General features: G+C 59.3%; 1 protein-coding gene across 1 annotated transcript in view; it reads left to right on the top strand.

Annotated features, from left to right (window-relative positions):
* The first annotated feature begins 561 nt into the window (after positions 1 to 561).
* CASTOR2 (cytosolic arginine sensor for mTORC1 subunit 2) overlaps positions 562 to 13,285 on the top strand; it is a 53,626-nt gene continuing 40,902 nt past the window's right edge. Inside the window, exon 1 of the mRNA XM_042921716.1 lies at positions 562 to 723. Within this exon, the coding sequence (XP_042777650.1) occupies positions 611 to 723 (113 nt within the window). The 5' untranslated portion in view covers positions 562 to 610. The remainder of the gene's footprint in view (positions 724 to 13,285) is intronic.

Genomic DNA, 13,285 nt, shown 5'->3' with positions numbered 1-13,285 from the left:
CTGTGCGGGCTGCTCGCTCGCACCCCGGGGCGCCAGGTCCCGAGCTCGGCTCGGAGTGAGAGCTCGCAGCTAGGCCCAGGCTGGCCCGAGCGGCCCCCGGCCTGCTCCGCACCACCGCCCCCCCCCAACCCCCACTCCTACCCCGCCTCCCCTGCGGCCCGGCGGGCGCCCGCGCTGCTGCCTTCCGCGGGCGCGGGGCCGGCCCCTCGCGCGGCCGCCCAGCCCCCGACAGCCCCGGCCGGCGGCGCCCCGGCCGCGCGCGACTACAAGTCCCGGCACGCCCCGCCGCGGCCGCGCATGCCCAGCGGGCCGGCGTTTGAGTGGCAAGTTGTTTGTTACAGCGAACACCAGCTGCTCTCCGCGCCGGGCGCCGCGCGCCGCCGCTCCGCCAGCGCTGCCGCCCTCGCCCGCCGCCCGCCCGCCGCCCGCCCGCCGCCCGCGGCCCCTCGCGGCTCGGCGGGCCTCCCCTTTGTCCGCCCCGGGCCGCCCGGCGCCGAGCTCCCGGTCCCCGGGCCGGCCGCCCGCGGCGCTCGGTGCCGGCAGGGCGCGCAGGGGGCGGGGGCCGCGGCTCGCCCCCCGCCGATGAGCCGCCGCGGAGCGCGGGCGGACGATGGAACTCCACATCCTGGAGCACCGGCTGCAAGTTGCCAGCGTCGCCAAGGAGAGCATCCCGCTCTTCACCTACGGCCTGATCAAACTTGCCTTCCTGTCCTCCAAGACCAGGTGAGCGCGCGGGGACGCGGCGCCGGCCGGGGAGAGACAAAGAGGCGCACCCGGGCGGCTGTCCTCGCCGCCGCGGCTCGGAAAACAACTTCGAGCCCCGGGGAGCGCCCCCGCCCCGCCGCCCGCCTTGTTTTCGACGAAGCCGCCCGATCTGCCCTCGAGCGGGGTCCTTCCACCCCGACCCCCGCCTCGATGCACCCCCGCCGCCGTCTCCCGCGCCCCCCCCCACCCCCCGCCGCATCTCGGCCCGCTCCCTCCCATCCCCTCCCCGAGATCCGAAGGGCCGGGGAGGCTGCAGTGACGAATCCGTGAATGAATGAACGAACGAATGAATGAATGAAAAACAGGTGTGGGGACGCGGCAGTGGAAAAAACAAACTAACACCCCCATCCCCCAGTCCCTCGGCTGGGCCGGCCCCCGTAGCCAGGGCCGGGGGAGGGATTCTGCTGAGCGCGGCTACCCAGAGAGCAGAAAATCATAAAATCATTAGTGGGTGTTTATCTCAAGGTGTCTGTGAGGGCTGCGGACGGCGCGGGAGGCCGTGGGGAGGGCCCGAGGAGGGGCTGCGGGTGAGGGTCGCGGTGTTTCTTTCTCCTCCAGGTCCAGGAAGGTTGGGGGGGGGGGGTGTTGCCGAACCGTGGAAGGGGGAGGAGCAGGCGTGTTTATGGCTCAGCCTCGAGGCTGGGCTTGGATGCTGCAGGGGGAAAAATAGTTGAAGGCCTTGGGAGGTTGGGGAAGAAACAAACAAACAAAAAAAACCAAGTTGGATTTTCTCCTGCCAGGTCAGGATCTGACTGTGTGAGCCCCCCCGTGGGTGCTTGGTTTGGGGTGTGTTTTTTATGGTGCCGGAGCCCCATGGAGTGTGAGCGCGAGCTGGCCGCTGTAACTTAAATCCCTTGTTTGTCCACCATTGTGACTGTTCAAAGCCATGAAGTTGTTGCTGGTTGGGTTTTTCGGGGTTGGGGCCGAGGCGGTTCCCCCTGGCTGCAAAATGAATGAGTACATTACAGGTCAAGGTTAAGGTTAAAATGACAGGCCCCTAAGGCTGCCCCCTTGGGCGCTGAGCCCAGGGAAGCTCTGGGGATGCAGGGAAATAATTCCATCCGAGCCTCTTATCTGCCTGTTAAAGTTCTTGCCTGGAAATCTCACTTTGATGTGTGTGTCTGAGCGGGCAGTTTAGTCCCGCCATTGTTTGCCAGATGGAGCGAGCCAGATCCGCCGGTGGGATCTTGTATACTTTCTTCTCCCGGCTGCTCGGTGGGGTATGGAGGGTTGAAAACCTCTCCTTTGCTGGGCCCTGGGCTCCTTTGATTGCAAAGGTAATTATTAAACAGGTCATTTGAAAACAAAAGCCAACAGCTGAAATTCTGAACCTTCCCCCCTCGGCCCCCCTCTGGCTCTTGACCCCCCCCCCAACCCTCCTCTACCTGCCCTCTGCCCCCCACTCCCTAGCCTGTCTTGCGCTTCCGAGGCTGGAGGTGAGAGAAACCGGCCTTGTTTTTCCAACCCTTGGCCCTCAGCCCCAGGCAGCCCCCTGGCTGATGTGCCGGCTACCATTCAAACCAGGATGATGACTCAGGCTGTGGCTGTGTGGGGCCTGGGTGGGTGCTGGGAGGAGGGGGCATTTGGGGGCTTCTTAGAAGGGCAGCAAAGAGCCCCTCCCTCTGCCCCTCACCTTCTGTGTAGGGACTGGCCCTCTTCAGCCCCCACCGCAGGGTCCGGTCTAGAGGACTCACAGACAGACATGCTGGGAGGGGGGAGCGGGAGGGGGGAGCAGGAGGGGGGGAAGGAGGTGGGGGGAGCAGTGAGCCCCTGTTGACCTGTCGGACCACAGGACTGAGTCCTGAGTCCCCCTTCTCTGTCCCCTGCTGGAGGCAGCTGGTCTGTGGCCCAGGTGACCAGTCCAGGCTCCAGATGACTCAGAGGTCAAAGGTCATCTCCTTGTTCTCCAGGGTCTGGCTCCAGAAGGTGCTTGCCTCTTCTGCACTCTGGGCCGGAACACTGCCTTCAGGTTGCCCCTGGCCCCTCACTGCCTGAGTGACCGTGACTGTGACCATGGCAGGGTCCCTTTCCTCCTCTGGCTCTCCCTCTGTCTGTGATGAAGACAGCACCATCTGGCCCCCTGCTTCTCCCAGGGCTGCTGTGTGCAGCATGGAATGATTGTGGCCATTGGCTTTATGATCGAAGCTATTTTCGATAAAAAGTCCTCCAGGGCAAACTTTTGCTCCTTTTTGATTCTTCCACCAGCCCCTGCCCCCACGTGGTGGCCCATAGCCCTGTCGTTTGCCCCACCCCTCCCCCAACCTAACTTTAGCCCAAGCTAGTGCAGTATAGACGCATACACCCCCCTCCCCCAGCATCCCTGTTAACAGATTCTCCACCGCTTCCTGTAGGGTCATATCCTTGGCATGGCCTTTGGGATCTAGATCCAGAATCCTCGATCTTTACCCATTCTGGCCAATACTCTGGGCACCCACAATTTCCTTTTCCTTCCCTTCACACCTCTGTGCTTTCGTAGTTCCGATTCTGCCCGGAAACATGCCCCTCTGCCAGTAAACTTCTGTTCACCCCTCAAGAGGTAGTGATACCACCCTGAACCTTTCCTGACATCCCCCGCCCCCACTTCTCTTTATCCCCAGCAGACTTAATCACTTTTTCCCTCTACTTTCCACCTGGGTGGAGGGTTGGGGAAGACGTCGCATTGGCAGGGACCCCACTCTGGGTGGGGGTGCCACTGGATCTAAGAGATGCCGAGATACCCTGCCCCTCCCTCTTCCGAGCCCAGAGCCTGATGGGAGAGAAGGAAGACACAGCTACAATAGAGCAAGGTGGAGTCAGGGAAGGGGGTCAGGTGGGGTAGCAGACAGGCCTGCGGGAAGCCTGGGAGGCTCCCTGCAGGAGGCGGCCTGGGACCTTAGGGCTTTCAAATAGGAGTTAGCCAGGCGGGAAGGGGATCCAAGTCCCAAGTTCCTGCACACGCCGGTCCACCGCTCCGCGAATTGGGTTTTTACACCTCCTCTGCAAAGAAGGAGTCTGAGGCTCAGAGGTCAGGCAGCTTGCTCAAGGTCACGCGGGTGAAGTGGCAGAGGCAGGATTCGAAGCCGCAGCTTTCTGGCTGAAGCCCAGAGACTTGCTATTCCAGGGCTCAACAGTTAGGTCCAGCTCTCCTGTGGGCCGCACGCTGTTCCAGAGCCTTTAGGAGCACAGAGCCCAAGCCCTAGGCTTCCTGTATCCCTTCCGCCCTGCCCCTGTGGGCCTTTTCTCTCCCAGGAATGCTCACCGCTCGGCTCGGCTTGCCGCTGGTCACCTGCCACCTCCACCTGGCACTTCCACACCGCCCCGTTCAGGTGCTCCCTCCCTGTTCAGCCGTCGTCCTGATATATTGTTGGCTTCTTTCTCTCCCACCCAGACGCCAGCCTTACCCTCAGGAAGTTTTTTGAGAGTCGTTTTGCTCACTACTTCCCTCCACCCCCACCCAGTACCAGAGATACCGGAGCAAACCTTTGATTTCACCCTCCCTTACCAAGAGGGACAGATGCTGGGTTTGGAGAAGGAAGGCGGCTTGCTCAAGGTCACACAGCTGGGAAGAGACAGAATTGGGATTTGAACCAGGTCCTTTCTCCGCTGTGCTTAGCACACTGCTTTGTAGGCGCTTAGTAACTGCCTGTTTGATGGATGTCCGACTCCTGCACAGAGTGACCCAGATTTCAGCCAGTCTCGTCGGAGTGCCCTGGGGGCTGGAAGAGGCACCTGGAGAAGCGAGACCCAGCGCCCCCTGCCCCCTGCCGAGGTGTAGGGCAGCATCTGGGTATGGCTGGATCCCGCCCACGGCACCGCGCGCGGGAGGGCGAGACCCTGAGTGAATAAAATCAAGGCCATCCACGGAACTTCTCTGCCTTCGGGGTAACCTGGGGCTCTGCAGCCCGGCTGAGGGCTCCCTGCAGCCCTGCCCTCCCCTCCCCAGCCTCACCTGTCCCGGCCTCAGCCACAGAGATTATTTCTCCTGCGTGCACGCGCGTGTGCACGCACACACGCCCTATGGCCCAAAGCCTCAGACCTTTGTTCTGTCTGCCCGGGATGTTATTCTTTACCCTTCCCCCTTCCTCCGCCGGCTCATTCTTTTTAGATTCCATTTTCACCTCACCTCCTCCAAGAAGTCTTCCCTGAGTGCACAAGCCGAGCTTAGACCCTTCCTTCGCGACGATGGGCTTGATCTCAAGAAGATCCCAGCCGCGAGATATCAGCAGGCTGCTTTGGGCTGCAGACAACAAAAAGCCTTGACTTTTCTGGCCTAAATAATAAGTGTGTGTGATAAGAGGGAGGCAGGGCTGCTCTAAGGTTAATAACTTAAAGGCTTGATGATGTCCTCAAGGACCCAGGTCTCCCCATCTTTGTCTTTGGCCATCCTTGGCATGACGGTGTGGCTCCCTCTGGAATGGCCGGGGCAGCTGCAGGCTTTATTGGCAGCTCAGGAGGAAACCGAAGGGAGGGAAAGGCCCCTTGCCTCCAGAATGTCTCTGAGAAACCTCTCCAGGAACACTCCCCAGTCCGCTCTGCTCCTGCACCGACTCCTGGAGCAGAACTGGGTCACATGAACAGGCCTGCACCAGTCACTGCGCAGGGGATGAGACCATCGCAGACCAATCAGGATCCATCACTGCAGGAGGGGCCCGCCGCCTGGGGACTCAGGGCCAGGAGGAGGTGGAAGCCCACCAGTGTCCTGTAGGACTCAGATTTGCTCTCCGCGGCCCTATAAGGCAGAGCTGGGGTCCACTGATGAGTATATAGTGAAAACTGTGACCGCTACAAGTCAGAGTTGGAATATTCCCATTCTACAGATAAGGAAAGCAAGGAACACACAGAAGGGGCAGGGCTGGGATTTGAACCCAAGAAGTAAGGCGGTAAAAGCTGTCCTGATGACCAGGCAGCCAGGCCTAAGGGCCCGCCGGCTTGGATGCCCCGTCCCCAGGGGCCACTTAGCAGAGGTGCCGCTGAGAGGTCATAGCAGCAGAGGGAGGACAGGGGCAAGGTCATCATCCTGAGATGCATTCAGGTGGCAGGAAGCTGTAAGACCCCCTCCACCCCCCCCCCTTTTTTTTTTGCCCATAAAATGCTCTTATCTTTAAATTCCACCCAAGGAAGTGCATCTCATTCGACTGGCAGAAAAAGCGCCCAGGTGAGTATGTGGTAAGCAGGTGCCCACAAAAACCCACACCACCCACCTGGGCCAGACCCACAGCCTGTAGGTGTCGGGTGCGTTCTGACCTGTGCGCGCCCGTTCGTGTTGCTGCCTGTGGGAAATCTTGCCAACAAGCCATCGTGAGCGCTGAAGATTTAAGAGGCATTTCTAGGAGGGGTGCCTGGGTGGCTCAGCCGATGAGCATCTGACTCCTAATATCGGCTCAGGTCGTGATCTCACAGTCGTGGCATTGCGGCATATAGATAGATAGATAGATAGATAGATAGATAGATAGATAGATAGATAGATAGATAGGCAGGCATATAGGCATATAGATAGATAGGCAGGCATATAGATAGATAGGCAGACAGATAGATAGATAAATTTTAAGAGGAAGCATCTCTAAGAGAAAAGCTCAAAATTGCAAAAAGTCCATCCAGAGCCCTCATCGTTTTCCTGAGTGCCTTGGGCTGAGGCCACCACTTGCTTGCAGTTTAGGGAAAGGTGGGCTTGCAGCAGTGTCCGGGCCTGGGACCGGGCACCTCGGGTGGCATCCCAGCACTGCTGCCTCCTGGCTGTGTGACCTTGGGCAAGTTGCTTGACGTCTCTGTGCTGTCAGTTTCTTACCTCTCAAACGGGGATCATGATCATGCCTACTGTCTAGGCCGCCGTGAGGACTTAACAAGACATGACAAGCGCTTCAGCGGAGTCTGGTCCGCTATAAGCTCCGATAAGCGTTAGCTGAGAGAAGATGCCCTGGTTAAGCTGGCGAGTGCCAGGGCGGACGTGGAAAAGCCCAGGGTTAGGAGACTTTTTACGGCTCCGCACATGTATACACTCTGATTCTAGCAAGTGGAGATTCTGTCACTGCTCTCCAGGAACCTGCCTGAGGACCTGGGTCACTTAGCCTCGGCAAGGGGCGGCCAAAATGCTACAGGACCCCAGAGCTGCAAGCGGGTAAAGCTTCCTGGAGGAGACGGCACCATTTGAGCTGAGCCCGGGGCAGAATGGGAGGACGGTGGGGGGTGGAGGTGTGGAGGATGAGGGAAGACAGGCAGCTGGAGGGGGTGGGCACCGGTGGGTCGGGAGGGTATGCGTGGAGAGCACGGGGGGGGCCCCAGCTGCCGGGCGCCAGGTGTGGAAGGCACAGCACTGTCCTTGGCCTGCCCCACATCCAGCTGTTTGGCGTGGTCTACCTGTCCTCGCCCGTGCCCACTGCCCCCTGCTCCCGCCATGGCCCGTCCTTCTCATCTCTCCCCTGATTTAGCCAGACGGCTTTCCCCTGGGTCCCTCTGCCTCCAGGGCTGTGCAAGTGGCACGCACAGCCAGAGCACTCCGGGCAGGGGACACAGCACGAGCAAAGGCCTGGAGCCTGGAAGGAGAGGTGCGTGCAGAGCGCAGGCTGTGACTTGTGGTCAGTGGGACGACAACTTGTGCTTGGTGCACATGGGCGTTTCGTTCATGCAGAAACCCGGCAGTGTGCACCTGCTGTGTGCAGGGCCCAGCGGGAAACACAAACGGAGCTTCTGTCCAGTGGGAAGAAAAAGTGCATTCTCCACCCGAGATCAAGGGTGAGAAACCCAGAGGAAGGGGGCAGTGGGTCAGGTAGGGCCTGAGCGGAGGCCGTGTGGCCCCACTGGAGTCTGGTGCTGGGGCAGATGTCACGGTTCACTCTGCTTTGCTCAAAAGCCCTTCTCAGACCATCCCCTGCTTCTCCCCTGGCATCGTGAATGCTCAGTCTGATTTCCTCTGTCCTGTCTGGCTCTGTCCCGTCTCTGCAGCACACACGCCCTATTTTAGAAGCGGTAGTTGTTAAACCTCCGAAAGTCTTCGACGCTTTTCCCTTCCGAAGCCAGGGCTCCCCTTCATTGAAGCGGGGCCTGGATTAGCGACTTTCTTTGAACAAGCAGAAGGTGGCAGAGATGACGGTGTAAGCCTCCGAGCCTCGGACGTAAACGGATAGCTTCTGCCTGGCCGTGTCTCTCAGTCTCTGTCTCCCTGTCTCCCTCGGGTCCCTTGCTCCGTGGGGGCAGCTGCCATGTCGCAAGGACAGCGAAGGAGCCCCGTGGAGGGGGGACTGAGGCCTCCCACCGACAGCCAGGCACCTTGAAAACAGACCCTGCTGACCCAGGCAAGCCTTCCAGTGAGCACAGCCTTGGCCAGCACTTGACTGCTGCCTCCTAAGAGGTCCTCCTCCGCAAGTGCCCACTTTCCTAACCCCTAGGACCTGCGAGAGACATAGAAGTTGGACGTACTTTCAGGCCACCGAGTTTTTGGGTAATTTGTTACGCAACAAGTAACTCACACAGTGACTGCAATTTATCACCCGCACGGGGACACTTTGGAGAATGACAGGGCGCACTAAAAATAATTACCCTGGACAACAGGGCAAACCAGAATGTGTGGTCACTACAGCTTTAGTCCAGCCCGACAGCCCTCACCGGTCCTCAGACTGAACACGGATGACCCCGGGGGTTGGCTCCTGCCTCACCTCCTCCAGGAAGCCACCCTGAGGCTGGGTGAGTGGTGTCCTGGGATCACTGGCACCTTGGGGTACAGACTAGGAGGACTGACCCCCTGTGTCCTCACTCCAGGTGCACGTCCAGGCCTTAGGACCAGCGCTCTATGGCACCGATTCATTTCTGCCCAGAGCCTGCGGGGTTTTTTCTTACGACGACCTCTGGGGGTACAAGGAACCAGCCCCGGATGGACCCGCCCGGTCCCGCCAGTGCTTGGGGCCCATTCTGATCGTCCAGCAACCAGACAGGCCCACCGAGATGTATGGCAGCTGACCGTGCACAGTTTGTTGTGAGTGCGTTCGATGAAAACGTTTGAGGGGAGGGGCGCCTGGATGGCTCAGTTGTTCGAGCGTCCGGCTCTTGATTTCGGCTCAGGTCACCATCTTGCGATTTGTGGGTTTGAGACCCGCCTAGGGCTGTGCGCTGATGGTGTGGAGCCTGCTCCGAATTCTCTCTCTCTCTCTGTCTCTCTCTGTCCCTCCCCTACTTGCTCTCACTGTCTCTCTGAAAATAAATAAACTTAAAGAACTTACAAGGGGAAACTCACCTCTAGATGCCTTACACTCACCCTTGCCTTAAATGCAATATATTGGACATACTCCGACCTCTGAGATCTATGCTTAAGATCTATGCTTAAACCCATGTTTATGGGCTGCAGTATTCATAATATAGCCCAGAGGCAAAAGCAGCTTTATGTCCGTCCACGGGTCACGTGTGGTGCATACGTTCAGTGGAATACCCGTCAGCCTTAAAAAGGAAGGAGGTTCTGACACCTGCTACACCGTGGATGAACCCGGAGGGCGTTACACCGAGTGGAATAAGCCATTCACAAAAGGACATATACTGTACTGCCCGATGCCACTCACGTGACGTACTTAGAATGGCCGGATGTGTAGACGCAGAAGGTAGACCGGCGGCCGCCAGGGCCTGGGGAGAGGGGGGGATCGGCTGGGGAGGTTGTCGTTTCGCGCGTGCTGAGTTTCTGTTTTGCAAAATAAAGAGAGTTCCGGGGAGATGTCGCACAGCGATGTGATGTGATGCACATAACACTACCGACCTGCGCACTTAGAAACGGTTCAGGTGGTGAGTTTTATGTCACGTGTGCTTTGCAAAAATTTTATGAAAAGAGAAAAAAAGCCCCAGGAGCCTGGAGAGCATGTGGAAGCCGAAGGGCTGGATGGCGGATTCAGGCCGAGGGAAGGAGCTGACGTCCGGCAAGACAGCTGCTCAGAACGTGTTCTGTTAGCTCACTTGGTCCTCACCGTGGCCCTTATCACGTAGGTACCGTCACTGGCCCCATTTCCCAGAGGGGGAAACTGAGGCATCGCATGGATCAGTTCCTTGCCCCAGATCACAGAGGCCGATAAGGGAAGAGTAGGGGGTGTTTTATTTTGTTTTTCAAAGTTTATTTATTGTGAAAGAGAGAGAGAGAGGCGAGCAGGGGAGGGGCAGAGAGGATCCGCAGCGGACTCGGCTGACAGCAGGGAGCCCGACGCGGGGCTCGAACTCACGAACCGTGAGATGGTGACCTGAGCCAAAGTCGGACGCTCAACCGACTGAGCCACTCAGGCGCCTCAGAGTAGGGTTTTTTTTTTTTTTAAATAACCGCTTTACTGAGATCTAATTCGCATACCATGCAGTTCCCTGTCTTCAAGTTTACGACTTGCTGGCATCCAGTGTGCCCACGGAGTTGTGCAACCATCACGCCTGTCTAATTCCAACACATTCTCGTCACCCGCAAGAAACCACACCCGTTAAGTAGTGCCGCCCTCCCCCCACCCCCCGCTTCCCCAGCCCCCGGCAACACCCGTCTACCTTCCGTCTGTCTCTGTGCATTTGCCTCTTCCGGACGTTTCTTTTCAAGGCAGTCGCACCACATGGTTCTTTGCGACCGGCTTCCTTCACTTGGCGTTCTGTTTTCAAGGCTCCTTCCCGCTGTGGCTCGTGTCGGGACGCCGTCCCTTTTCACGGCTGAATAATACTCCACTGTATGGCCGTGCCGCCTTTTGCTCATTCGCCCACGGATGGCCATGTGGAATGGCACGGTTTGGCCGTCATGACTAACACTGCTGTGGACACCTGTGTGCACTTGCTGGCGTCGACCCGTGTTTCCGTCGCTCTTGGGTGTTTGTGTACCTGGGAATGGGCGTAGACATCATACGCCATCGCACGGTGACTCTGCGCTTGACATTTTTGGACACGATTTCTCTAGAGTGTCTTAACTTATTTTGAGAGACAGAGAGCAGGGGAGGGGCAGAGAGGGAGAGAGAGTCCCAAGCAGGCGCCACACTGCCAGCACAGAGCCCGAGGCGGGGCTCGAACCCACCAACAGTGAGATCGTGACCTGAGCCCAAATCAAGAGTCGGGCGCTCAACCGACCAAGCCCCCCCCCCCCCCCCCCAGGCGCCCCTGTGCACTGAACGTTTTGAGGAAACACCGGGCTGTTTTCCGCACCACTTGTACCTTGTAACATACCTGAGGTGTGGGGATTTGAACCTGGGGCCGCTGGCTGTGGAGTCACCGACTACCACATGACCTCAGTGTGGGGAGGAGCCTGGAGGCCCTTACTGGGTGACAACGGCCGGGGCTGCCGAACCTCAGAGCCACTCTGTTGCTTTGTGGGCAAACGGGATTCTGGGGAAATGATAGCCTGCGTAAACGCCTAGCCTGCGGCCGGCCCGTCCCATAGTCCTTCTGGTCCCGAGCTGGCGGGAAGTTGGGGTCACCTGCGTGGTCACACCCGTGAGTGGAGGTGAGGACGTGTCCTATATGGGTTCCGGTGCCTCCTGGGGCCCTCAGAGACTGCTCTGGTTGTCACCGGTCTTGAACAGGTGTTTGCTGGAGGGGTGAGCTTCTGGAGGGTACATCGGCCCTGGGGTGGCCACACCTGGTGGGGGGGCCCCGGTGAGGTGTCCGTGGAGGAGAGCGGCCCCCTCTCTGACCCAGCCTAGGCTGTAGCCACCTGATCTGAGCTGGGGGCTGCCAGGAGATGAGCAGGGAGGGAGGGAGCCAAGGAGGGAGGGCGAGTGAGGTCAGCCCTCCCTCTGCACTGGCCGAGCCCTGGGCTGTAACCAGGTGCTGATTTTCAAGGTAGGGTTAATTTTCCCTCAAAGGCTGGCTCTCCCCTGAAACCAGGCCGGGCCTCCCGGACGCTCCCCTGGACTTTCCCCTCCACTGTCAGGGCCTCAGCCTTCCTTTAGATCCCTTCCCCACCCCATGGTTGACTCCCTTTCCTGAGCAGCAGAGGCAGCGGGTGGAAATTTGTTCTCAAAGTTCAGTGTTTTTCCTTCAGAGCTCAAAAGTCACCAATGCGGTGACCGATCTGGGGAATTTACGGCAGACAAAGCTTAACCTCCGCGATCTTTCTGAAGCGCCTACTATGTACCAGGGGCTTTGCGCCATTCACCCCCGCCACGGCTCCGTGGGCAGGAGAGGGGCCCGCCCCAGGTCACACAGCAGACATGTAGCAGATCAGGGTTCGGGCGGGCTCCCCTGCTCCCAGCCCTTCCCTGCCTGGGCCCCGCTTCGCTCATGCCCGCTCTTAACTCCGCACGGAAGATCTTACGCGAGTGGCCGCTTCTCTGGGACGTGCCTGCCACGGTCAAGAAAACGGGTTTTCACTCCCGGGTCTGTCGCTTGATCAGCGGTGTGACCGCAGGCAGGTTGTCGGGAGCCGCCCCCCGGGGCTCAGTGGCCTCACCTTTAAAATGGGCAGCATGCGGGGCGCCTGGGTGGCTCAGTCGGTTAAGCGTCCGACTTCGGCTCAGGTCACGATCTCACAGTCCGTGAGTTCAAGCCCCGCGTCGGGCTCTGTGCTGACAGCTCGGAGCCTGGAGCCTGCTTCGGGTTCTGTGTCTCCCCCTCTCTCTGACCCTCCCCCGTTCATGCTCTGTCTCTCTCTGTCTCAAAAATAAGTAAACATTAAAAAAAAAAATTTTTAAATGGGCAGCATGGTAATCAACCTCTTTGGGTTGCGGCGACGAAATTTTAGGTCGAGGGCTCAGGTGCCCAGCACGTGGCAAGCTGGTTATCCGTAGGAATTCAGTGGATGTTTATTGAGGACCCTGAAGGGGGCAGCTGCACGGAAATCTGATCCCTTCCCGCACACGTGTCACCTGCTCTGGGGCCGAGTGTGGCCCTGCCACCTGAGTCCCGGGCCCCGGCCTTGCCCTGGGGTCCTCGTCTAGAACACGGGTCAGCTGGTGGCACAAGGCAGCCTGGGGAGGTTCTGCCCAAGTGAGGGCAAGCGTCACAAAAGGCCCAGCCTGACAAGGGCAGGGGCTGTGTTTGCAATCACAGGTGGCCTTGAGCATAGGGACTTTTCCGTGCCCATCCCCCCTGGGGGTCCCTGCACGGCCTTGACCCCTCTCCGTCGTCTTCAGGATGCAGACAGAGTCCTGCGTGTCCACACTGCGTGGTTTGTGGGCGAGTCTAAACGTGGCGTCAGAGGCCTCGGGATGGGTACAGAGCTGTCACCCTGGCTGTGTGAGCCGTGACAGTAGGGAGGAGCCCCAGTGACTCCCGTTCTTCTCAAGGGTCAGAATTTGGAGCCGCAGGAGGACCTGGAACACTGCCATGGAGGTGCGGGGCGGGGGAAGGTTTCGGAAGGCTCCTTGGACTCTTGCCTCCCGTAACCGCCTCAGGGGTGAGACTGGGTCGGGGTGAGACTGGGTCAGGGCACTGAGGGACGGGAGATGGCCCCAGCCCTCCCATCCGGGAGCTGGAACCTGTCCCTGATTCTTGTCTCCCCGTCCCACGGCTCGGCCCCAGGCAGGTGCAGCTCTGAGGTGGGGGGAGGGCTCCATGGTGAACTGTCTGGGAGAACTCGTTTGCACCCACCACGGCTGGATGCCCTCCCCCCGCC

This window comes from Panthera leo, chromosome E3 (genome assembly GCF_018350215.1).
Source record: "Panthera leo isolate Ple1 chromosome E3, P.leo_Ple1_pat1.1, whole genome shotgun sequence".
NCBI classification, from domain to species: Eukaryota; Metazoa; Chordata; class Mammalia; order Carnivora; family Felidae; genus Panthera; species Panthera leo.
Note: the sequence above shows the minus strand (reverse complement) of the source record. Positions and strands in the feature narration are given on the sequence as shown.